Source organism: Simochromis diagramma, unplaced genomic scaffold, assembly GCF_900408965.1.
Source record: "Simochromis diagramma unplaced genomic scaffold, fSimDia1.1 OVJJ01000305.1, whole genome shotgun sequence".
In the NCBI taxonomy this organism is placed as follows: domain Eukaryota; kingdom Metazoa; phylum Chordata; class Actinopteri; order Cichliformes; family Cichlidae; genus Simochromis; species Simochromis diagramma.
In genome coordinates this window covers 1,177,740-1,203,633 of record NW_024387169.1, presented here as the reverse complement: position 1 = coordinate 1,203,633, position 25,894 = coordinate 1,177,740, and the positions used below count along the sequence as shown (strand labels likewise).

Genomic DNA, 25,894 nt, shown 5'->3' with positions numbered 1-25,894 from the left:
CCAGTCTGAGGTTCAGAGCACTCAGGAGCAAGTTATCATCAAGCATGTCTCTGTAGATTGCTGCATTTATGCTGAAATGCATCCCAACAACTTGATGCTGCCACCACCATGCTTTACTGTAGGGACGGTGTCCCAGCAACAATGGTTACTGTAAGGTGCTTTATATTTTAAGATAAAGACCCCACAATAATAACAAGGGGGAAAAAAAATCACATGTCCTCTATGAGCAAGCGTGTTGGCGATAGTGGGGAGGACAGAGGACAGTCTGCTGAGGGGAGGATGGCAGGACAAAGACATGCTGTGGAAGAGAGCCAGAGATTAGTACTAACAAATAAGTGCAGAGAGGTGTACAAACACATAGTGAGTGAAAAAAGTGACTGAGGAAGAAACGCTCACTGCATCGTGGGAATCCCCCAGCAGCCTACACCTATTGCAGCATAACTAAGGGAGGGTTCAGGGTCCAGTTCCTGATCCAGCCCTAATTATGTGCTTTGTCAAAAGGGAAACTTTTAAGCCTAATCTTAAAAGTAGAGATAGTGTCTGTCTCCTGAATCCAAACTGGAAGCTGGTTCCACAGAAGAGGGGCCTGAAAACTGAAGGCTCTGCCTCCCATTCTACTTTTAAATACTGTAGGAACAACAAGTAGGCCTGTGTGAGAGCAAAGTGCTCTAATCAGATGAGAGACCTTTTGGCAAACTCCAGGTGGGCTGTCATGTGCTTTTTACCTGAGAAGCATCTTCCATCTGGCTACTCTACCATTCAGGCCTGAAGTGCTGCCGAAATGGTTCTTTTAGAAGGTTCTCCTCTCTCCAGCGTAACTGGACGCTCTGGCGCTCGATCAGAGTGATAATCGGGTTCTTGGTCACCCTCCTGACATATGCCTGTGTGCTCTGATTGCTCTGATTGGTCAGATGACCTGCTTTAAACATATTCATTTATTTATTTTTTTATAATTAAGATCAGGGCTACAGGGATTAACTGAACATGTTCCAGTTTTTGGTAGAGACCAAATCAGAACTGTTTGTTGCCTTTCAGTCCAGCAGAGAGAGTACTCTCCTACTTCCTGTGGTTCTGATAGCAGGATGTCTGAGGGCAGGACTGAGAGCAGTGAACCACCTGTGGTGAGAACATTCATTCTCAACCATCGTGTTAGCTTAAAATAAGATTGATCAACGCTTGGTTCATCTGTTTAAATGTTTGTCTTTGTTGTAGATCCTCATCCGACGGACCAGCAGCTCAGCTGAGACAGAGTGCAATACTGAGGGACACACAAACTACACGAGGCCCAAGCTCAGAGAGAAAAGTTAGAAGTTATAATCACTGTTCAGTTTTAATGTTAAACATAAATTGCTTTTTAAAAATGTGAATTTTCATCAGCATACTCTAAGACTATAGCATATAAATATGTAATTGTTGCATTGGATATTACAGTTTTCCTTACAGAGCTAGTAGGCTCCATTTGAAGCTTCTTTTGCTTTTTTTTTTCTTTCATGAATTTAATCTTTTCACCTTACCTAGGTGAGAGTGTTAGTAGCGAGACGTCCAATGGCTACCTCAATGAGGCTGAAGTTACCTGGCAGGCGTTTGATGAGGAAGCCGATAATCAGTCCACGCAGTCGGCACACATGGACGTAACAGTTGATCCTCAGAGCCAGGGGAGTCTGCTGCTCAGCCATAATGAAGCTTTAGCAGGTAGAAACTCACAGCATGCCCCTAAATCTTGATGCAAGTGTCTCTATTAAATGTCTCTGTTTAGCTGTGCTTGTTACAGTTTGTTTGAGCTAACAAATCCAGTCAGAGTACTTGATTTATGTCTGTCTGCAGCCTGCAGCTGGTTTGATACATATAATAGTTAGCAACAGAGCTAATATCCTCATTATTATAAAGGAAGCCCTTTGTGACCATTCATCACAGTGATTAAATTATTTGGGAGACTTCAGCAGTTGTGCAGTTTAAACTGGGTTTTGTAACATTGCTCTTGATTGATAGATTGATCAATCTTAGGAAGGGTGAAAAACCTAATATTGTCTAGATGACTTCTCCCAAGCAATTTAAGATTTTAAATCTGCTCGGAGTTTGTGGTGTTTGAAAAGTGGAAATGTTATGAAAGGAAAAGTAACCTGTGGTCTCTGGTTTGTTTAAGGTATCTACAGATGTTTGACAAATTTAAGGGTGGAAAAAAGATGCGCTGTTGTAGTATGGAGAACCACCACCACAGCATCATTTTACTTTTTGCCTCTTGGAGGGATAGAACACATTTTTTCCAGGAAATATTCCCTCATTTGGTTTTCTGATGCTGTGCAACACACAGGTGCAAAAACTCATAGGTACTGTCTCATGTGTAATCAGATAGGAAGTGAAGTGGTGACTGTGGATAGGATGTGGTTCACATAATTTTCATTCAGTGAGAGCATTGTCATGTTGGAGGAGACTACTCCCATCAGGATAGAGATGTTTCATTAACCAGGAAAAATGGAGGAGGGGCTTGAATTAGCTGGTTTGTTTTTCCTTTAATTTGTCACCTGTCAATTTCTGTGAGGGGGGGGGGAATTACCACAACATCCCTTCAGCTTTGAGGCTTTTTATTTATTTACTCCCTCCCCCCTCGTGTATGCAGATATTGTCGTCCCCCTGTCTGCCCTTCCCACCCTTGTACGTGAACTTCTGTGTTTCCCACATTGTGATCACTGCCCCTCTGCTCTGTTCCTCAAACCCAGTTTGATCCATGTCCACTTGTTGTTTTTAGGTCCTGAGTGTGCTCTCCCTACCCACTCCGCATCCCCGTCCTACCACCACAACCACCAAAACCACTACCACTACCCCCAGAATCCCCCCGCTTCACCAGCCCTGCTGGTGCACACAGAGTGCCCACGGGATTGCCCCCTGGACGACACCATGCATCAGTCTGTCTTACACATGCCACACCACTTGGGTACTGCTCCCTAGCTGCTACTCATCATGTAGACCACAGTCTTCATCTGCATTTCACTTCTTTGTCTTAAATTCCCCTTGTAGATTTTTCTATTTTCTTTTTCTTTGTTTGGTTTGATGCTACTCTTACTTAAAGTAGTTGCTTTGTCATTATTCTGCACACATAATACAAAATAATTGTTCTTTTGTTTCTTCTTGTATACAAGAAGAAACAATCTTTTGTCTTTTTTTCTGCAACTAAATTTAAAAACAGTGAAACAGAAAAAACTTTCAGAAGTCATTTGAATCACCTCACATCAGCTACACTATCATCTGTCTTTCCAAGCCTTTACTCCCTCAGGTTCTCATTGCTCTCCTGCTGCCCACTAGGTGGCACTGTCCTGCCACAATTCACTTGGATGATGCATGTGGTTTCTGCCTGTTTCCCAAAAGTATTTGAGTGTTTTATTCACTTGCATAATGCCTTTGGGGAAAATGCACCAGATAACTTAAGGATTTGGTCAACAGCTGCTCTAACGACGCATTAGCATTGAGAGTCAAATCAATTCATTTTATTATAACTGTATAAAGTTGATCTGCATTTGTTGACTGAATCCATTCAGCTAAATAAAATGAAGTCTTTCTTGGTACTGGCAAAGTGTTGCCAAATAATAATTTCTGTAACCCACATCACCCATTACTCTTTCTATGTGACCATGCAGATAGCAGCGAGTTTCTGGCTGATGATGTCAGCATCATTGCTGGTGGGACTCTGACTGGCTGGCATGCTGATTCAGCCTTCGTCCTGTGGAGGAGAATTTTGGGTATCTTGGGAGATGTCAACAATATCCGCTGCCCCAAAATCCATGCCAAGGTCTTCTCCTATCTCTATGAGCTGTGGCACAAGCTGGCCAAGGTACAATAAAGACATAATCAGCTGATGATAAACCAGTAATTCCATATGTTATGTGTACACGAGCATAAAAAAAAAAGCCTACATCAAAGTGATGCTTTTAAATCCTCTTTATGTCAAAGACAGATAAAATTTCTATAAATAAATATGACATTTTAAATCAGACATTGTATTCTGTACTTCCCAAAGCAGAGAGTTTGAACCAAGCATTAGATATGATGTGTTATTCAATGAAGTGAAATGTTTGCTTACAGATTCGGGACAATCTTGGGATTAGTGTGGACAACCAGTCTTCTCCGCCCCAACCTGCCTTCATCCCACCTCTTCGAATGCTTGCATCCTGGCTTTTCAGGGTATGAACAATGCAAAGACACAGCAGATGTTCAAAAAACTTTTTATATGTTAGTGTGCACACAAGCTATGGATGAAATACTAAAACCTAAAAATAATTTATAGTCTGATTGCCGGATCCACTGTCATGTCATTAAAAGTAACAATTAAAGCATTTAGAGTGAATTTCTCAATTGGTGCTATTTGGGGGGGAAAAAAATCTGGGAGGATCTTATAATGCTCAGAAGGCAATATCATTACATTTCCAGGAGCAGCAAAAAGTAATCAATGCAGCCGAATGGTTAGCCTTGGCGGCAACGAACATATTAGTATTATCTAATCAAACTGTTTATGCAAACCAATAAAAGGAAGAATGTTGCCTCAATATGTGTTATGTCTGTATGAGGGAAAATTTAGTGGTTGGAGTTGGATTTTTTTTTTTTTTTTTTTTTTTTTTTTTTTAAATGGGTGGGGGACAAAATGCATCAGCTTCTCAAGCCTCTGCTGCAGCTTAATAGAATAGAAGTGTCTCCAGCTCCTCATAATAGCACTCCTCCCCTCTTTAGGCCACCATGCTGCCTGCAGAGTACAAGGCTGGCAAACTGCAGGCCTTCAAGCTGATCTGTGAGATGATGACCAGGCACCAGGATGTGCTCCCCAACAGTGATTTCCTGGTGCACCTTTACCACATCATGCACAAGGGCTTCATGAGCGATGACCCGGTAAGGCTCCTGCACAAAAGCTGCCGGTTGTTCCTCTTTCCTCCAGTAGATGGCGCATTGGTCAAATCAATGTGCATCAGCCCTGCTTAAAAACTGGAAAGCAATTAAGGCTGTTTGTTTTTGTCAGTTTGCCATTTACTTTTTTTAATGTGTGATTTTTGTCGTATTCAACTGGTTGTATTTGCTGCAATCTTTGTACTCGTGTCAGTACTAGTCATGTGTTTGGAGTGATGAGTTAGGTTCAAGGGTTTCCTGGCAGGAGTGAGGACACAGTTTATATAGGTTTATGATTGTGACCCTTGTTTTATTAAAAAAAGAAGGTGAGGAGGAACGTTACTGTGTTTTGGCATCTTCCACCTCCTTCAGCCACACCCTTCCTAGTATTCAGGTCTGGCATTGCTCCATTGCTTCTGCACAAAGCTGAGTGGTTATGAATGAAGTTCCTCTAAATAAAAACGTGAAGAGGAAAATGTGTGTAAGAGATGTTTTGCATGCTACTGTGTGTGTGTATATAAAGGACTGTAGATTTATATATGCCCTCCTGGCTGGGTTTCTGTTGCGCTTTGGCTGTGTGACAAGCTTATTAGAATGTTTTCCATGTCGTTAAATAATGTTTTGAGCCCCTGCCGCGTATACGTGATTAATTAAGGACTGACGTCTGTCGCGCTCCGTTAGACTGACACGTCGGCCGGGGGCCCGGAGTAGACTGGCCCGCCTGCCTCTGTGTATGCGAGTGTGTGTGAAGGAGTGGGAGGGGAGCCTGGGGAACGTAGTGCAGAGTAGAGCAATGAGGGGGGCACTCTGAGAGAGCAGGCAGCATTCTCAAGCTTTTGTTGTGGCTCTGTATAATGCGTTGGGGGGCCAGAGCCAGGCTGGCCACTGAAGCATGCTCAAATTGGCCAGAGAAAAGAGTCCTCACGCCACACAATAGAGGACAGCCGCACGCCTGCTTAACATAAGAAAGTGGCTCTTACTCTCCTCCTCCTTCCTCTCTGCCTTCACCCCACCCCCCCAATGCACCTAAAACATTTGCGATTTTGATTTCTTTCAAAGCATACAAATATTTTTAAGCTTCTTTATTTATAAGCTTTTTCAGGAGGCTCCAATTATAGGACTTATTTTTAAAATATTTTTTTCTTTGTGCGTTTAATATTAGACATCTGAAGATGTTTAGTCTTTTTGTTCAACAGCATCTCTCATATCTTTATAAATGAATGCTGAATGTATAGTCTGCCTGTCAATGGAGTAACACAGTCTGCCTTAAACAGCCATGCTTTATAGACTGCAGGGGGAATCCCAGTGTAAATCCTCACCAATAAAATCAACTAAGCTTGGAGGAAAATGACATTTCCCTTGGAGGGATTCTCCTTCCAACTGACAGAGTGCCAAGGTCAGGGCTATTGTCCTGATAGTCTGTCAGTCTCTGGTCACTGGTCTCACAAAAGCATGACCACCGCACAATGGCAGTAATCTATCTAATAGGTCTGCAATCTGGAGTGCAATAGTCAACAGCATATTTTGCTAAACATAATAAGTGCACACAAAGCTTTAATGCATCTATTCACCTTTTATTCTTTAGGTTAAAGAAAGGGCTCGAAAGCACTAACACATTTGCACAAACACACAGATTTCAGCACCTGTGCAGAGCCGGCTTCTCCTTTTAACTCGGTTCATCTTGTCATTCCCTAAAAGGAGGCTGCTGCATAATTTATATAGTGTCAGATTAAAATGTGAAGGTTGACCCGTAGGCCACCGACACGGCTGTTGATTAAACTGGTCGTGGCTACAACAGCCTGCAGGTAGGTTATTATCCCTTTCTTACAACTTGTGAATGAATTACAATAGGAAATATGTCCCCATGCTAAACTGTACATTTAAATTGGTAAATTTTGGGATTCTGTGCAGAGTGATGTAATGCCAGAATGAACCCCGTCACCCCAGGGGCCAGCAGGTGGAAAGCGTTTGCATTCGTGAAAATGAGGCCACATAAAAAGGCCTGAGGTGGCTCTATTCAGAGTTACGTTAATGCACCTTTTGTTGATGCAGGGGCTATTCCTACTGCCAACACAGCGCCGCATGCGGTTATTCCCTTTCCACATTTCTCTGTTCTGATTTCTATACACACTTCAAATCAGGTTCCCTCTACTTGCACGTACAATTGAAAGCACTTTGCATTCTACATTTGTGGCTTCCTCTAAAATGCTCATTTCAGGCAATCAAGAAACAGTTTGTTGCCTGCTAATTACCTCTGACTGCACTACACATTATGCTTCAGAGGTCAATTACCAACAAAACGAGGGTAAAATGGGCCCTCAATCCCGAAGCTCTTCCCACCAATTTTCCACATGTGTTGCTGGTGTTGGTTTGACTTCCTAGTAGTCTTCTCTGTGTTTATTCTATTCTTTTGTTCACCTGGATTCCCTGTTTACCAAAGCTCTGGGTGATTAATGTCGCGCATAGATAGTGGTACTGTGTGTGTGTGTGTGTGTGTGTGTGATTGAGAGAGAGAGAGAGAGAGAGAGAAATTGTGTTTGTTAAGGTGCCCTTCGGTTCAGCTAGAAACGGGTTGATGTTTGAACTGTCCGATTTACACAAGTTTATGGCCAAGAAGGCAGGTGTTTGGAGCCTGGACCTTGACTTCATACGCAAATATGCGCATGCATGACTCAGATAAGAGAGACAGCAATCTTTCCGTCTTATTTAGATGCTGCATTCTTTTATTCTTAAACTAATTATATATATTTTTTTCCCAAGAGTATTTCCTGTGTCCGTCAATAGTGAAGAAATGAGTGTCTTTGCTGTAAGATTACCAGCTAAATATAGTCTGGAAATTCTCAAGCATCCTTTTACGCCCTTCACTAGTGCAGTATTATACTGTACATACTTGAGCAGTTTGTGCAGAACCCTCTGCAATACAGCATATGCCTGTGTTGAAAGAGCACCCATCTGCCACTGAGCCGCCTGCACCTCAACCAAACAATACCTTGTCTCTGGCTTTAATTACAGGTTTGCTTGTGTGTGTACATACATGTGACTCTTGAAAGTTGAGGTCTTTTGTTCTCCCTCTTATCCACTGTGAACAATCCATCTGCTGTCTCTCTCTTCTGTCTGTCTTTCCCACTCTGTTTTTTTTTCCCCCTTTTTTGTCCTTTAGTGACATGCACTGTTGAGTGCTTTACTCTCCTCAGCACGCTTAAAATGCTTAGCCTACCTGTTGAAGTGAAAAGCTTTCTCGGTGCCACGTCTCTCACACTGTGGCCCATTTACAAAATATTTCTGATACTGCTTCACTCCACCCACACTAACAACACGCGAGGCTCCCCCCAAATGCAAAAATCCCCGGCTGTAATTGTAAACATTCTAGAGAATTAAAAGAAGGAAAAAAAATCCGTTTTTGTTCTATTATTCAGGCTGTTCCTAAATAAAGTCTGCAGAGATATAATAACGGAGATTGCTGCAGACATGATGACAGTTTATCTGTGTCCATGCTTATCATCAGGATGTTTTGAACACCATCATCCGCTCCTGCTCTCCTCGATTCTTCTTCCTCGGCCTGCCGGGCTTCACAATGCTGATTGGAGATTTCATCGCTGCTGCTGCCTGCGTCCTCACCTCTGGCTCCTCAGAGGTACAAACACACTTTCAACTTTTATTTGATATTTCAGTCATACAGGAATTTATGAGTCAAGAACTAGAAAAAGGTTTCAGATTTTTTTCTTTTTTCCCACAAATCAGTAGTGCTGTAAATCTGCAACAAAGATGATAAAATTCTTCACAAAAAATCATAAATCATCCTTCTCATATTTTGCAGCTGTTTGACATTGAAAAGCTGATATTGTTTTGTGACATTTTTATGCTTTTAGCAATAAAAAATTTATTTGAGGCACCAAATAGCAGAAATGTTAAAAAAAACAAAACAAACTGCACTTACATGTAGGACTGAGCAACTGTGGCTGAAATTAGAATTATAGATATTTTGTCTTACTATGATTATTCATCATGATAGATGACTTCATGTTTGAAATGAAATACGTAAATATCCTTTTTTTTCATTAAATCCACACAAGTATTAAATGAAAAGTCTTAATATGACTGTTGGTCATGTTCAGTTAATGTTGTAGACCATCTGTACAAGTGAGCATATGGACTTTAGATAGAGAGAGAGCTGATCTGGGGCAGATCAATATTATGGCCGCTATCTGTTACTTGCACAGCTTTAAACCCGAATATGGTTCAGTTGATGTTAACTGTCATTTATCAGGTGTGTATGTGTTGCTTCTTCCTGTTTTTTCCATTACACGTACCTCCCAGCATAGATTTGTTCTCGCTCCTCAGTTTAACAGCAGCTCATCAGGTGCAGCAGCACAACCTGCTACAGAGCTGCACCCATCATGCATTTAATCAATCATTTTGTTGTCCAGCGCCTAACATGTGAGATGTTTTTCCGTCAGCCGAATCATGAATAAAGATGAAATTAAATCTGCAAGCTCCCTCAAATCCTCTTCCATCGTATGCGTTCTGCGCCTTTTGCTTGAAGCGGGTTGTTTATGTGTTTGTTTCGGGTATTAATGATGCCGTGGGTTTGGTTTTCTTTTTTTAAAATTTCCTCCAGGCTCCGAGGGTGGAAGCTCAGACGATCCTGGGCTCCCTCGTTTGTTTCCCAAACCTCTACCTCCAGATTCCTATACTGCACCGTGTGCCTGGCTCTGATGACATCAATGTGAGCAATGAGGATATCAAGGTAAACGCTCATGATGTGCAGTGACGGGAATACGGACACTTCATATAAAAGCAGATGTTGTTTTAATTAGGATCAATCAGTCGTCTGCCGTGTAAATCATGACAAACTTATCCTAAACGTTATTAGATACAGCAGTGTGAACATCACACTGATTTAACATGACTACAAGGCTGTGTTACAGCTAATGGCGTCTTATTGTTATAAAGATGAAGGAAGGAATGGCTTGGATTGTCACTGAGAACTGTTAACTGGTGTTGTCGTTTCTGTTCAGAATTACTTGGTCAACATCCTGCTGGAGACGGCAACGAAGGAGCACTATGAAGGGGCGAGGTATGATTAGTAATTCTTTTGTTGCACTGTCTGATATGATCGCGTTTTACACACGTTCCAAGAAAAGGTTTGGGAACCTGCTCGTCACTGTTTTCTAATACTGTTTCTATGTTGATCACTCCTCGATGAATACAGAATACATTTTTTTTTTTTTTAACAATCTTGTCCACCTGTGTCACGATTGTCGTGCTCTTGTAATCTTTGGATTACACCTGCCTCTCCTCCTCCTCCTGCTGCTCTATCATATTGTTGTTATTGTCATCATGACATGTTTTGAAATGCTTCCGCAGACTTTTCCTGCTTTGTTCTTCCACTAAATTGTCATTGAGGCGTTGTTGACACCAGCCAATCATTTTTAAGAGGGGCAGACTAACTAACCACACTTTACCAGCCTCCTCTTTTGGAGAAGCACCTCTACAGCCAACACTTTCAATCTCAAAACTCACTCAAGTAGCTTGTGGAGAACTCATTAGCATCGAGGTTCACTTCATTTTTCCAGGCTGCACTGTGAATGATTAGTGTTCAATAAAGACATAAACTGGAGCGGTTTAGTTTGGTTGTACTTTGTTTGTCTACAAATCAGTGCAGACATGTATTCATTCCAACATTTAGTTTCTCTTTGCAGCTGTACATTTCTGTATACATAAGGAATTTGAAGAGACTAATGGTGGTGAAGCAGTGGCTACCCGTCATTAAAATTTGATGCAATGCTTCTAAAGCCTGTTTGCAAAAAAAAAAAAAGTCCAAATGTTCATGGTTTTAATTATATAGTAGTTTATTTCTCAAAACATCTGATCCCATTCAGATCCTGCTCTACTTAAATCTGCACATTTTGTTCTCTGCTGCTGCCATTCAGGTGCATTGCTGTGTGCAGCCTGGGTCTGTGGGTGTGTGAGGAGCTAATGCAAAAGAACATCCACCCCCAGGTTAAAGATGCCATCAATGTTTTGGGAGTGACACTAAAGGTGAGTGAACCTCTTACCCGAGGACGCTGCACTTGTGCATTTCCAGTTTCATTTACAAGAAACTACAGGTGCGCTTTTTTTAAAATGCTTGCGTCATGTGCTGAGAACACAGATAAGCCCGCTGTCCTGAAATGAATGGGTGTTGGAAGCTGTTTTTTTTGTGCAAACCTTACATTGTTTATCTCAAACTAAAATGACAGTTGATTACATAAAAGGACTGCAGAAAATTTTTCAACACGGGCAAAAAGTGTGAGAATAAAATGTGACTCGTGGGTATATTCTGGAACAGGCCTTTTTTCTCCCTAAGTGAAGAGATGCAGAGAAGCTGTGGGTTTGTGGGCTTTTTTGGTTTAGTTTTTTTTTTTTTTTCTTCTTCCATGGGAAAAGGGTTTGGGGCGGTGGCGTAATTTCCAGGCTGCTCACTCTCAGTAGATGTGGGCCAATTTAAGCAGCTACATCTCCCAGCTTCCTGCTCGAGCAAAGCCCCCACCCATCCCCTCGCCCCCTTCTCTAATGGAGCAGTAATCACTCCCCTGTACAACTTGACACACAGACTCAGCCAGCCCCAAAATAGAGGGTATAGGCTGGGTGGGGGATCTAGGGGGAAGAGTGGCACTGAGAGTCTCTTTTCTAAAAGCAGGTGCTGAACTCTCAGGGCCCCTTTTTGTGTTTGGCCATTTCTGCACTCCCCACATTGTCTGCCCTTGTTACATGTTGAGAGGCATTCAGCTGGAAGAAATAGGAAATTCTATTTCTCCACAAAGAATTTCAAATCACTGAAGAAATCCACATTTGAAAGAAAATTGTCAACAGCTCAATTCTTTCCTTCAATGAGTCTGGGGAAAATGAACCATGGTTTGAAGTGAAATGAAATTATGCTGATTATCTGCACAGTAAGTGCAAAACTAAATTTAAGGAAAATTACTCCAAATTTTGGCACAGTCAGTGTGTCCCCAAACTTTTTTTTTCTCACTGTCTTTAATCAGCATTGTCCCGCTGCTGTTTTACAAATTACGTGACACAAATGCAGCAAGAGATTTTGTTCCTGCGTTACTCTCTGGAAGCTCTGAAAGAGACATTTAAAAGCCTTAAAATCAGGGATTCTGCAGATACAGTAATTAATGTTCTGCCTTAAGATCACACATTACATTCAAAGTACTTCTGTACTTCTAGTGTCTTTAAAAAAAACTGGCCCATTTTTTTAAGTGTAAGGAGAGGCTCCACTGAGGTTTATGTATCTGCAAAATTTAAAGGGTATCATGATAAAACACGTTCTTTCCCTTCTTTTCCTACAGTGTTTAGATTGAAAATGAACTATTGGTTAGATTAAAAGTTCCAATGAAGATAAACATAAAAAAATGGTTGTTTTTGGGGAGGTTTTAAGCATGACTCCTCATGTTTTTGTCAAATCTGATAGCCGATGTCATACCAGAATGATTTGACCATGTTCCAAAAAGCTTCTTGTGATGACAGGAGAGCTTGACTTTCTCGCTCGTCAAACACAAGTTCAGCTGAGTCGAGGTCATTGAGGGTGGAAGAAAGTCTACGACAGTCTGCACTTCTCAGTCTTCTTTGGTCTTCAAGTAGTTCCTGCACAGCTCTGAGATGTGTTTGGACGGGAGTGTGAATCCCTGTCTGCAGAAATGCAAATCAGCGGGTGGAGCTTGTCTCTGCAGAATCGAGGGGTGTCCAACTCGAGAGGAGTTGATATTCCCATCACTCTTTTTTTTCTTCTCCCTCTCGTATCCTTCTGTTACTGCCGTAGATTTCAGAGATGGATTCATCTGTAATCAAGTGTGAAATGCTGGTATGTCTTAGCCCAGCCCAAGCATTTGGCCTTGTTTCCCCTCCTGAAAAGCAGTTTACTGACCACTAACTTTGCTTTTCTTTTTTTTTTTTTTTTTTTTTTAAGTGTTAAATTCTTTATTCAGCAGGCTTTTTTTTTTCTTCAGGTCTGCCTACCTGATCCCTTTTCCTTAAAGTGTTTCAGAGGTCTTACTGTGGGTACTGTCCTCTTACAAGTCTTCAGTGTATTTTACACCCTTTGACACTGAAACTTGTCTTACTTCTGATACCTCGATCACATCATGTTATTTAACTCTGCTGGAAACTTGAGGCACTTTAAGTAAGATTTTGTTGAATAAGCCTCTTGTGAACTGATCAAATCCACCTCTTAAAATGGTCAGTGCCACAAAGCTCCTACAGCTCCACCTTAATGCTCCTACAGCTCCACCTTGATTAAAACAAAACATCTTAAATGTCTTCCTCCATTGTATATAAATTTTATATCCCTAAACTTACTGATTATCTTCAGTTTGACATGAAAACATGGCAGATATTCAACATTGTACCAGGGTCCCACTATACGCTTCTATTGGAAAATTATGTTTTTATATACACTTGTACATGTGTGAATACACACATCTGGAATTGTATTAGTTAACTCTTTCTAATACCAGGTTGGGCCCTCTTTAACCTTGAGAACTGTTTTAATTCTGCAAGGCACAGATTCAAGGTGCAGGGAGCATTCCTCAGAGATTTTGGTCCATATCAACATGATAGCATCGCACAGCTGCTGCAGATGTGAATCTCCTGCTCCACCACATCCCAAAGGTGCTCAAGTGTGCTGAGATCTGGTGACTATGGAGGCCATTTGAGTGAACTCATCGTCGTGTTCAGAAACTGTTTGTGCAACACACTGTGTCCCAAATTTCAAATCAAAGTGGTGTGCGTGGCTAACAACAATAGTCAGTTGGTACTGAGGGGTCCAAAGTGTGCTAATAAAGTATCGCCCAACACCTGTGCACTACCAGCAGCAGCATGAACTATTGATACAAGGCATAATGGATCTTTCATGTTGCCCACTCTAATTGTTAGCCAGCTATGCAAATGTGGCTGAAGAAACGGATATTCATCAGACCGGGCAATATTTTTACAATCTTTTATTGTACAATTTTGCTGAGTCTGTTCAAATTGTAGTCTGAGTTTCATGTTCTCAGCTGACACCTGGCGTGGTCTGCTGCTGTAGCCCGTCTGCTTCAAGGCTCGACATGTTGTGCTGCATTCAGCTCTTCTGCATATCTTGGTTTGAATGAGTGGTTACGTTAGTTACTGTTACTCCCATTAGCTCAGCCGTTGTACTCTGACCTCTGGCAGGAAGACGAGGCATTTTCTTTGAGAACTACTGCTCACTATATTTTCTCTGTTCACTGTAAACTTTAGAGATGGTTTGTGGGAAAATCTGAGCAGATCAACAGTTTCTGAAACACTCTGACCAGCCCGTCTGACACCAACAACCACCCCACGTTCAAAGTTACTTAAATCACCTTTCTCCTCCTTTCTAATGCTCAGTTTGAACTTCAGCAGGTTTTCTTGATCATGTCCACACACATGTCCTAAATGCATCAAGTTACAGTGGTCCCTCACTATAACGCGGTTCACCTTTCGCGGCCTCACTGTTTCTGGGATTTTTTTGGTGCAATTTTGCAGCTTTTTTTTTTTTTTTCTTACAGCGCATTGTGTTCTGCCTCCTGATTGGCTGTAGACCATTGTCAATCAACCCCATGCCATGTCTCCTGTACAGTACAGAATGTGTTCAGCTTGTCAAATCTTTGATCGCTAGCAATGCGACTTTGAAGTGCTGCACTGTATGTTTGTAAGTTTTCTCACCCACAAACACAACAATGCCGACGAGAATCATGCCACCTGCGGGTGTCTTTGGTTTCATTCTATAATACTGGACTTATTTTTCTACGAATGTTTGAACTTTGAGTATTTAAACAAGAGAGAAAAGTGAAAATGTTCATGCCTGTCTGGGAAAAGTGTACAAAGTGTGTAGTGGGGGGGTTTACAGCCTTAGCACATCCAATTGTTTAAAAAAATAAAGTTGGCTACTTCGCGGATTTCACCTATCGCGGGTTATTTTTGGAACGCAACTCCCGCGATAAACGAGGGACCAATGTACATGTGATTGGATGATTAGATATATATATATTAGATAAACTGCTTTTTGCTTTTGCTTAGCAATTGAAAAGATGTATCTAATTTAGTGGCCAGTTAGTGTGTTATGTTGTTGTTTTTTTAACTGACAGTGCAGTTCCTCTTCACTTTTCAATTCTTGTTTGTTTGTTTTTAAAGTTTGGGAACAAAGCAGTGGCGCAGGTAGCCTGTGACGTCTTTCAGCTGCTCATCTCTCACTGGGAGCATCTCCAGAGGTTGGAGCCCACATTCCCAAAGAAAATTATTGAGGTAAAACAGACACAAACGTCTGGTTTGCTATCCTCGTAGGAACATCCCATTGACATAATGCTTTCTCTAGCTGCTTACCCTAACCATCAGAAATGAATGCCTAACCATAACCCAATGGTAATGTAAAAATGCCTTCAAACGTATGGGAACCATGATTTTGGTCCCCACTAAGATATGAATACACACACACACACACACACACACACACACACACACACACACACACACACACACACACACACACACACACACATTGATGTAACCCATGTAAATGTGTTTCACATCCAATAAGAGAAATTCCTTTGAAATAACTTTTAGCATTTAAATGCAAACGTTACACAAATTGTCGCTCGCTCATGTGCACAGTCCTCATCCTGTGGTTTCGTCTCCGTTTTAGCAATCAGCCCTGACTCAGATGATGAATGGGAGTGTGTCATCCAATTATCTTTCTCCTTGTTTTTTCCCAATACAGATCTTTGTGGCCACAATAGCCTTTTTGTTGCCGAGCGCAGAGCACTCAACGGTGGAAGCGGACAAAAAGGTACATGTTGGAAAGGATGGGACATGAAATGGCTGAGATCTAAAGGCTCTTGATCTATCATGTTGGAATGGTGCATTTGCAGAGGAATGTTTCTACTGAAGTGATTTGTTTTCTCTTCGACCTCGTTCTCCACTGCGTCTTTGATGCTCTCACCTGTTACCCGCTGCCACTCTTTCTTTTTTTTTTTTTTTGCTTTGTTAATAATATCTTTTATTTGTTAGTGTGTGACTGAAATAAATTAGGAACTTCTCTCTCATTTCTCACACTGTAGTTGATGGTATCGCTTCTGCTTTGCCTGTTGGACTGGTGCATGGCTGTTCCCTTGAGTCTGCTGCTTGAGCCTATCACCATGCCGTCACTGGAGGACCACACAGCCCACAAGGCCCCGCTGCTGGACTACATCTACAGGGTGGGTGTCATCAGTGGCAGCCTGGAATAGAGCCACCTTTTACAGATTCATATTCATAGTCTTCTGAACCACACGCAGCTTTTGCAAACAGACACAGCAACTTAAGCTTTGACATCTCCACCCCCACCCCGCCACATGGGCTTGCCACTTTAATTAGACTCACCTCTACCATGACCTTTTGACTATGCATCATTTAACATTATTGTAGCACAAAGGCGTAGAAGTGTCCACAGCAGCTTACACTCGTGACTGGCATTTAGCATATGTACGAAACCCTGACAACTGTTAGGAAACTTCAGGAGTGTTTGTTTCAAGCATGCAAAATATTCCGTATTGGATCTGCTCCTCTGTTTTTGTCCCTCAAACTCTTTATTTTATGGTCTGACCCTGAGGATGAGGGCCAAGCTTCGGGCCCAAATGAATGAGGTATTATTCATTCCCTCCTGTCTGGGCAGATGCGGTCAACGGCAGATCTTTGTAAGGATGTCACCCCTGATAAGAAATGGTCCAATTATTCAAACGGGACCCTTTGTCCACTTGATAAGCTCAGGCTATAAATGCTTGTCCTGGAGATTTGAATGGAATATGTCTTAATATGAGAGAGACTGCAGCTGCTATGAAAGCAAAGACAATTAAGCATGATTGGTTGTCTATCAGTGCACAAAAAGCACAGTCCCTCCGGCTTTCATTCAAGGTGTGATGATATTAATGTGATATCAACGCTGAAATCTATATGTTTCCACTGTCACATTGGCTGCTAATTATTCTGTATACCAGGCAGAGAATAGAAAACATCTTCCCTTTATTCCATCACTACCCACGTTCCCTGACAGGTTGTTTCATGCCTCATTTTCCTTTAATTACAAATTTATATTTAACGCTCAAGCGCCCAAGCTATTTTAGTGACCACAATTTTTTTCCCCCCATCCTGGCTCCATTTTCTGTTTAGATTTTCTAAAATATTCTAATCAATTTAATTATATCGTTTTTATTCAGACATCGGTTAGCAGAGATTCGCTGGAAAGTGTTGCAATGTAGTGATTAGAAGTGGAAAATTAATATAAATGTACAAAAAAAGACATATTTCCACTGTCTTTGTCACAACAGCAGAGCAAAAACTGCTAAAAGTTTATAGAAAAATTTCTTATGACTGAAAGCATCACAGCTACACATTTAAAAATACGACTGAGGTCATAAATGACTCCACTTGGGCACTTAACAATGTGTCCTTTGCCGACCAATCAAATGCAAGCAGAGACCATGTTTACAGCTAATGAATGGCTTCCATGCTTCCTGGGATGCAGACAAAAGTGAAAAAAGTTGGTACGGTTGACTAACGGCGAGCACATAGCTGTAAAAAGCAACATTGCACTAGACCATGTCGGTTCACTGGAGATCTGCTCAGGCTTCTCCATCTGCTCCCTCTGCCTGCCTCAGCAGCCAGCTGCACCGCGTGCGTGCGTGCGTGCGTGCGTGCAAGAGAGACGGCAAAGATAGGTACATCCGTGTTTTATTATTTGATTTATTTGTGTACATAGTGTGCTCACATCTCCATGCACCATGTGCCCTTCTAACTACTGTGTTACCTTCCAGGAACTGTTGCTATGCGAATTGCAGTCAATTTGTTGTCAAGCACAGTCGTGGGTTTCCCCCCCCCTCCCTCCCCCTCCCTTTCTACATCTCCACAGAGGAAGTTCTTTGGGGCTTTGGTGTAGCAGCTGTTTGGTTCACATCTTTTCAGCATCAAGCCTCAAATCCCTCCCCCTACGCACCCAGAGGTCTGCTTGATGGAATCATCCACATACTGTCTACATTGCCCCACACAATACTGTTTCACATGGCAGGGCCAGCGTCTCACAGCCAAGTGTGTGCGCGCTGAATGGGATTAGCCTTTGCATGGCTTTACCCAAGTTGCTCCACTATGAATAAGAGGCGCCCTCCTCTACATACATTAGGCATATTTTCTACCCCCTTACCTTTGCTCAGATTATACACTATACAGGTGTGTTTGTCTGTGTACTCGGATATGTATATGTGGCTAAGCATGCGTGTTTGTGGTGGGAGCTGAGCACAAGGATAAAGTCTTAATTAAATCAAACAGTGTAAACCTGTTCAGTGGCTGTAATCAACTGCCCCAGTGCGCCTTATCTAGCACTGCCAACGGATGCTCTGCCATCTGTTATGTAGATCGATACACTCACACATCACAGAAGAAATGGATTAGTGGCTATAAAGACCCTCTTTTCTTCCCTTTTCTCCCTCTCTCCCCCTTTTTGCCTTATGATGTAAATAGACCATATATTCCCCATTCACGTTCTCCTGCGTCGTGCACAGTCACGACAGACACTGCTGCATATTTTCTTACCAGACTTCAACCTTCTAGTACTATGAGTGAGTGGGGGGGAGGGTAAACATACATCGAATATCAATATTTAATAAAATGAATTAAAAACTGGGAATACTGTAAACAAGGTGGCTCGTCTTATTCAGCAGCATCCTCAGATAACCTTAGCTAAGCAAACTTTTAATTAAATTGGTTCAACTGAAAAACGTCCAACACTAGACACACTTCAGCGGGATTTATGGTCCAGCAGAGGAAAGTGTTCGCTGTCCGCTCCAGTCTGGGGACTGCCTGCAGAGAGCTCTGATGTCAAATGGAGGCGGTGTACAAAATTTAGGGTACAGCCGGTCTGTGGGCCACTCTTACTTGTACTGCTGATGGTCCACTAGGCAGCTGCAGAGGAGAGCAAAGTTAAAACATGCAAAGAGCTGAAGTAAATCCAAGTGTTAAAAACAAGAGTCTCTACTGCAGCCACTGTCTGTGCTCCCATTCCCGGGAACTCTGCTGTCATTCTCCTCCTTTCCAGCCCACTTGTCAACATTAAAAAGACACTTTCGTCAGCTGTGCTCAGTCAGGATCTTTGAGGACTGCACAGGAGCACATGTTGCATTTCCCTCTTCAAACTCAAATGTGTAGATGGACACATTAGCAGGACCATAAATTATGCTTTATCTTGACCAAGTTGTCTCCAAATTCAAAGCACGCTAATGGCTCAGTCACACGAGTGAAAGTAGGACAGCGACCTCCTTTTTCAGCAACCAATTGCAAGTTGTGGTGACTAAATGGTTGCCTGGAGTGAGGTTGGTGTTGCTCAGTCACTCGCAAGTCACCTGATAGGAGGCAACCTTGTTGCAAACAGTTGCAGTCTGATTTAGACTGACCCCAATCACTACCATAAATCACTACACTGTTTATGTAGACAGATTGCTAACATGTTGCCATCAGTATGAATGAGTCAATGAGCAAAACTTAAGGAGTCTTGACTCAACTGACTGCCAGCTGCCTGCAATCTGGTTATACTGGATGTGACGGACCGAGCAGTGAAAGAAACTTAGGCACAGGTTAAAGTCCAAAAAAAAGATTTTTTTTATTTTTGGTTAACTCATGCAAAAAGAATCAAAATCTTGGGCCCATAAAAGAGGTCAAAATAACAAAACTTTACTCAAAGTTGACAGCACTACTGATAACTCAAACAAACTGACCTCACTTAATGAGACAAAGGGGAAACTTAAATAGTGGCTGATCAGCCCACAAAAACAGGAGAAGGGGTAAAACACACAAAACCTAACTAAACCAAACATAATGAACTCCAATTCCCCCCCATGGTCCCGAGTTATGGCATGAACCAATTTGTAGTCTTCCTTTAAAGCTCGCTCCGCCCCTTTTCCACCTCTTGGCTCCTTAATCAAGGGACAGCTGCAACTAAGGTAACTCAGAAAACAAAAAATTAATCATACATAACAGTGTAAACTAAAATGTGCACACTTATTTTAGAATGCAGTGTTATGTGGATATGTGAATGAATTCTAAACCAAAACCAGTTATTTATTGTTCTGTAAATAAATTCCTATATTTCTATATTTAAAGAAAGAAATGTGAATGCAATGTTACTTATAAGCCTCTACACTAACATGGTGGGTATTACCACTGTGTGGCTGTAAGTGCAGCCATCACACTGGAGCAGGAAGGTTGCTGAGCACAAATGTAATAGTTAAATATCAATTTATGTTAAATGAGAACTTCTGTCTACGTAGATGGCAATAAATGTGATTTTCAGCGATCTGTTGCAGTTAATTGCTGAATTCTAAGAAATATAAAACTCTTGGCATGTAGTTGCCGACTGCAGTCTCTTATCTTATCTGATTAAAGAGGTATGACTGAAGTTTGACTTTGAGGACATAATTAGCAGTTTGAAAAAGGTGATTCCAGTAATGTTGTGAGTTAAATGTAGTAATATTATGGTATTGCGGGGTGTTTGGGGTGTCTCTACAAAGTACTGTAGCAAAACAACCCATGCATGCCAAATAATCACTACATTTTTGCTCTTCCGCTCTCGTTCCTCAGGTGCTGCACTGCTGTGTGGCTGGGTCCAACCTGCACACCCAGCAGAGCCACTATCTGCTCACCCTGTCTGACTTGTCCAGTGACTATGACCTCATGCTGGGTCAGGTTAAGCGTTGCGAGCCACCCCCGTCACAGACACCCACCATGGACTTAGGCAACCTACTCACTGTGGCTGAGGGTAAGGGCAGGAAAATGTCATTTCCTAAATCTGAATCTGTTTTGAGAAAGATCGCACTGCATAAAAATGTTATTAAGTGTTAATTGTTATATAGTATGTGTTAGTATGTACATAGGTTTACATAGGAGGGTTAAAAGCCAGTTAGTACTTGATGCCAGCTGCTGCGTCGTAATGTTTTGGATACTGCTGCCAGCTCTATATTTTATAGTTCCTATATTATAGCTCCCAGAATATGGAGCCAAACTCTCTACCCTGTCTGCCCCCACCCTCCCACCCCCACAAAAAATTATCCAAAACAGGTTACAGGTAAAAGCAAACTCTAAGTAGGCCATCCATTTGGAGCCTCTCCATTAAATGTCAATATCTTATTAAAAGTATAAAAAGGAAATCAACCATCACAGGGAATGGAATGTTCACATTAGTACTCAGCCCTAAGAGAAGACCCATTATGGGGTTTAGATTTAAAAAAAAAAAAAAAAAAATCTTTTTTGTGACCTTGTGATTCCATTAGGCAACATATTCCTCTTTCTCTCTCGCGTCCTCAACTTCTAAAGAGTCCTCAAAGTCCAAATACACAATGTGAATGTCTCCTGAAACAATGTAAGAAATTCAAACAGAAGCTTTTGTCTTGAAAATTTCATCACACCTCTGCTTTTTTTCCATTCTTTTTTTTTTTTTTTTTTTTTTTTTGGTGCACAGCTGCACAGAGTCTTGGTTGAAATAACAAAACACTATCAAAAGGGCAAACCAAAGAGTGCCGGCCTAGTTATATTCATGCCCTCACCTCATATTGATCAAGTCACATCAAAGGGCCAGTGCATCTCTAATGCAGCTTGGCCTGCTTTCTAAAGAGCTTTCTCCACTTTGATGGGGGATGATGGTATTGATAGCACTGTCACAATGCAAGAGTGCATCTTCTTGTTTTTCCCACATCCCTGCAGAATAAAGCACGGCATGCCTTTCACTTGGGAGTAAAAACCTGTACATTTACATAAATGCAATCTGCAAAGTACAATTCTATTCAGAAGTCTGCAAAGATGGTGGTTCTCATTAGCACTTGGCCAGTCTCAATGGTTGTCCATTGTAAGAAGACTCAATGGGCTTTTCAAAGTTGTCTCTTATGATTAGATGCTACCTACTTAGAGGTGTGCTAGCTAAGCTATTGTGAGAAATGAATAAAGTAGCCCTATTAGTAATCATGAATCAGATTTGGGTTTGTGTAAAAGGAGCTAATAAAGAGTGTAACATGTCGACACACAAATGTGGAGCTTTTTTAAATATTGTTAAAGTCTACATTGAACATATTATAAAAGACAGCCCTGAGTGCAGCTGTATTCTAAACCCATTGGTCATTTTTACTATTGATCATGTGTTACACTTGCTTGCTTGTATTTTTATTTTTTTTTTCATCCTCCCATCCTTTTTCTCCCACCAGAAAAGCGTCGCCGCAACATGGAGCTGATCCCGCTGACGGCACGGATGGTCATGACACACCTTGTGAACCATTTGGGCCATCATCCCCTGAGCGGCGGCCCCGCTCTCCTCCACAGCCTCGTGAGCGAAAATCATGACAACCCATACGTGGAGTCGTCCGAGCTGTCCTCCGAGGTCTTCAAAAGCCCCAACCTGCAGCTTTTTGTCTTCAACGACAGCACGCTGGTGTCCTACCTGCAAATCCCTGCCGAGACTCCCACCGTCGGAGAGTCCCTGCACACTTCCTCCCAAGTACGCGTCATTGTCCGGGACATCTCGGGCAAGTACTCGTGGGATGGTGCCATCCTCTACTGCACCGCACATGAAGACTTTGATGTGGGAGCCTTTAAACCAGTTGACCCTTCCCTTTCTACAGTCAACCACAGCAGAAACCCGCCCCCCTCCCCAGTAGCAGGACCGCACAAGCGTCATTGCTCAGGCTCCGATTGCCTCTCAAACTCTTGCGAGGAGGATGAGTTTGATGTTCTCGATAAGCTTTTGGAGGACCTCGGACACAGCAGCCCAGAATGTCTTCCCCAGCCACGACTTAAGCTTAACCAGCCGGCCGCGTCACCACACGGAATGAACCTAGAGCAAGAGAACGCCATCCTGGAAGCCATTCATCGTCAGACTCAGCAGGAGGAGGAGCAAGTGAGGAGGTGGGAGGCTGATGTAAGCTTTCGGGCTGACTGCCAGAGCGAACCATCCCACCAGGAACCAAAAGCTCCTTTTTACTTCTGCCGGCTGCTGCTTAATGATCTTGGGATGAACTCTTGGGATCGCAGGTATTACAGACAGACTGCAAATAGCCTGCTCTTTACTGAAAGAAACAAATAGAGGAAAGTGGGGTTTTAAGAGAAGTCAGACAGGGGTCTTTTACTTATTGGTCACTAGTTTAAAAACAACACATTAAATGCAGGCAATCGGAGAGAAAGAACAAGACACATCCTCTTGTTAAGTCTGACACCAAGTCACTTTCTTCATCTTCAAAGTAACTCAGCTGTTGGCTTGTTACTCAAAGAGAGAGAGGATGAATTTAAAGGCACATTGGACTCCGCAGTGTCTTAATCTCCTCTCCACAGGATAAGAGTGCCCAGCTGTTTTCACTAAGGTCTAGCTTGCAGAGCCTCATCTTTGCTGTTCTGCCCCGTAAATTAAAAGCTTACACCTCTTAATGGTGATGGTGTAACGTGCACAAAACAAGAGGAGATTGTGGCTTGCACCTGTGCCTGTTTTTTCTGGTCCTTGGTCATCAGATCTGCAAAACACAACTTTGGTTTAACACTTATTTTCTTTTTGATGATTTAAGCCGCTGATGGCAGTTTTAGTTTCAGATTAAAATCCTCATGTCTAATCTAATCAAGACTTGTTGTTGTTCAACAGGAAAAGCTTCCATTTGCTGAAGAAAAACTCTAAACTCTTACGGGAACTGAAGAACTTGGACTCCAGGCAGTGGTAAAGTTTACTTGGGAGTTTTGTATCATCTTGTGATGATTTGTGTGAGATAAGAAGTGTTGTCTGTAATGTATTGTGTTTTCCTGATCGCCCATAAACATGTTTCTGAATTAGTAAAATTAACTCTTTACATGTCCTGCGAGCCCTCCAGTTTTTCAAGACTGCAGTGCTCCCTTCCTCCTCCATGTATTTGCTAATCTGTGCCAACTCCTGCTGAGCACAACCCTGGAAGTCTCCCTCCATCACTCTCTCTGTCCTGTTCTTATCGTTCTTACTGGACTCTCGTAGTCCAATCAATTAGTGCTCTACACATTGCTAATGACAGGAAGTTATAAAATAATGCCCTCAGAAGTGGACCGTTTTCTCCCAGACTGTAGACCTGGTTGGACAATAACAACCTGTGCGCAATCATGCAAAGTCTCCTAAATGTACTCCAGCACAATGTACTGCCATGGCAACAGGGAAAGTAGGATGGGGGGGCTTTGCTGCCATTTTTCTTTTTTCTTTTTTTTTCTTTTCTTTTTTTTTTTTAACATGATGTTAAAGCTGATGGATAGATAGCAGACGGGTTTTTGGAGATAAACATTTTTTTCCCTTCTGTGCTTGAGATTTTTATTCAGCAATTCAATTACACAATTTACCTTGATTAGCGAGGTGTAATCCAAGCATTTCATCCAGAGTAGCTCAAGTAGTTAAAGGCTTTTCAAGTTGTTACAACTGTTAAACTGGTTAGTGTAGCTGTTGTTCTTTTAATGCTGGCTGCTTTTTATTTTTTGTTGTTGTTCTGTAGCCGAGAGACGCACAAGATTGCTGTGTTCTACATTGGAGAAGGCCAAGAAGACAAGTGCTCCATTTTGTCTAACAGCGCAGGAAGCCAGGACTATGAAGACTTTGTATCTGGACTGGGATGGGAGGTGCAAACCACGACTTTAAATCAAATCTTTGCATTCATATTTGCACAAAGTTGTACAGCCGCACTCAGAAAAGAGTAACTTTTGCTTGTACGTTTCAGGTGGACCTAGCCACGCACTGTGGCTTTATGGGCGGGCTCCAGAGGAATGGCAGCACAGGTCTAACGGCTCCTTATTATGCTACCTCCACTGTGGAAGTCATTTTCCACGTCTCAACGCGTATGCCATCTGATTCTGATGACTGCCTCACCAAAAAGGTAAAAGAAAAATCCCCATCAGCTGTTTTTTTTGTTTGTTTGTTTTTTTTTTTTTTTTAAGGCTCGTATTGACTATTCGCACATCTGGATTGTCTGTATTGAATTACTTGCACACCTTAAGTTCTAAGTGCATTAGAAAAAGAAGAATGTACTGCAGTGAAATGGCTACACAGCCATGCCTGCCCAGAGCAGTATGTTGTTGCAGCCTTCAGCTCTGTGTTAAGCTGTGATCAGGAGGTGTGACTCCAGAGTGTGGGCATTGATTAGTGACCCTGGCCAGGAAGGCCTGAGGAGTAGAGAATCGCAGGCGCGTGAGTGAAGAGAGGGCATGTGCTGCTGTGGTAATGACTATGATTCTGCTAGCCCCTGCCCCCCTCCCTGTGTGCTGTGACCAGGGCCTGGATTCAGCCATTAGCTCTCCCTGCTAGGGCAGGCGCCGGCCGGATGCCGGCAGGATCCTTTTATCCAATTCCTGCTGCCGCCACAGGAGCGATCGATTTGGTTCTGCAGTGGGATTCTGAGCTGTAGTGCAGCAGTAGCAGTTAGCAGAAAGAAATGAGCCGCAAGGCCCCTGCCCGTGCTGCCAATCTTCTCATACAGTACCCTGCTGAGGAGGGAAATTCATCAGGCTCTCCTCATATCCAGCCACACTCCAGCCCTCAACAGACATCCCCCTCTCCATTTCACAAATAATCGCCTACTCATTCCAAACCCATCCTGGAACTGTGTTTAGTGGCCACGGAAATTAGTCTGAGGAAAGATTTTGTCTCGGTTTGTCCAGAGTGTGGCGCTGGAGGGGTGGCCGTGCCCAAAGCAGAGTGTGCTGCCACTCCGCTCTCATTCAGTCTCGCCGGGAACTTCTGTAATTGCTCGTGCTCACCTCGCACAGATCTCCACACCAGCTACAGGTCCAAGAGAAATTTGCAGGCTGGGCCGCTTGCGCCGATGTTTCAGAAAACGATGGGAAGGTAAAGAGAAGAGAAAGTGGTATGAAAAATTTGGAATGAGAAACAGGCTTTGTCTGTGTCTAAGTACGATGTTACTCTGTCAATTTAAAAATAACACTTTTAGTCCAGCAGTCACCCACTTTACTTGCTGTAACCATA

General features: G+C 42.4%; 1 protein-coding gene across 5 annotated transcripts in view; it reads left to right on the top strand.

Annotated features, from left to right (window-relative positions):
* The window catches only part of ralgapa2 (Ral GTPase activating protein catalytic subunit alpha 2), a 98,909-nt gene that overhangs the window by 42,868 nt on the left and 30,147 nt on the right, over positions 1–25,894 (top strand). For 4 of the 5 annotated variants that reach the window (XM_040048966.1, XM_040048967.1, XM_040048968.1 and 1 more), the window contains 19 exons: positions 1,036–1,121; positions 1,213–1,303; positions 1,519–1,692; positions 2,747–2,932; positions 3,633–3,826; positions 4,078–4,176; positions 4,720–4,875; positions 8,375–8,503; positions 9,488–9,616; positions 9,888–9,946; positions 10,803–10,911; positions 15,049–15,159; positions 15,632–15,700; positions 15,972–16,109; positions 20,515–20,692; positions 22,128–22,950; positions 23,549–23,620; positions 24,411–24,534; positions 24,633–24,788. In XM_040048966.1, coding sequence (XP_039904900.1) covers positions 1,036–1,121; positions 1,213–1,303; positions 1,519–1,692; positions 2,747–2,932; positions 3,633–3,826; positions 4,078–4,176; positions 4,720–4,875; positions 8,375–8,503; positions 9,488–9,616; positions 9,888–9,946; positions 10,803–10,911; positions 15,049–15,159; positions 15,632–15,700; positions 15,972–16,109; positions 20,515–20,692; positions 22,128–22,950; positions 23,549–23,620; positions 24,411–24,534; positions 24,633–24,788 — 3,083 coding nt within the window. The remainder of the gene's footprint in view (positions 1–1,035; positions 1,122–1,212; positions 1,304–1,518; positions 1,693–2,746; positions 2,933–3,632; positions 3,827–4,077; positions 4,177–4,719; positions 4,876–8,374; positions 8,504–9,487; positions 9,617–9,887; positions 9,947–10,802; positions 10,912–15,048; positions 15,160–15,631; positions 15,701–15,971; positions 16,110–20,514; positions 20,693–22,127; positions 22,951–23,548; positions 23,621–24,410; positions 24,535–24,632; positions 24,789–25,894) is intronic. The other variant, XM_040048969.1, reaches the window with a different exon arrangement.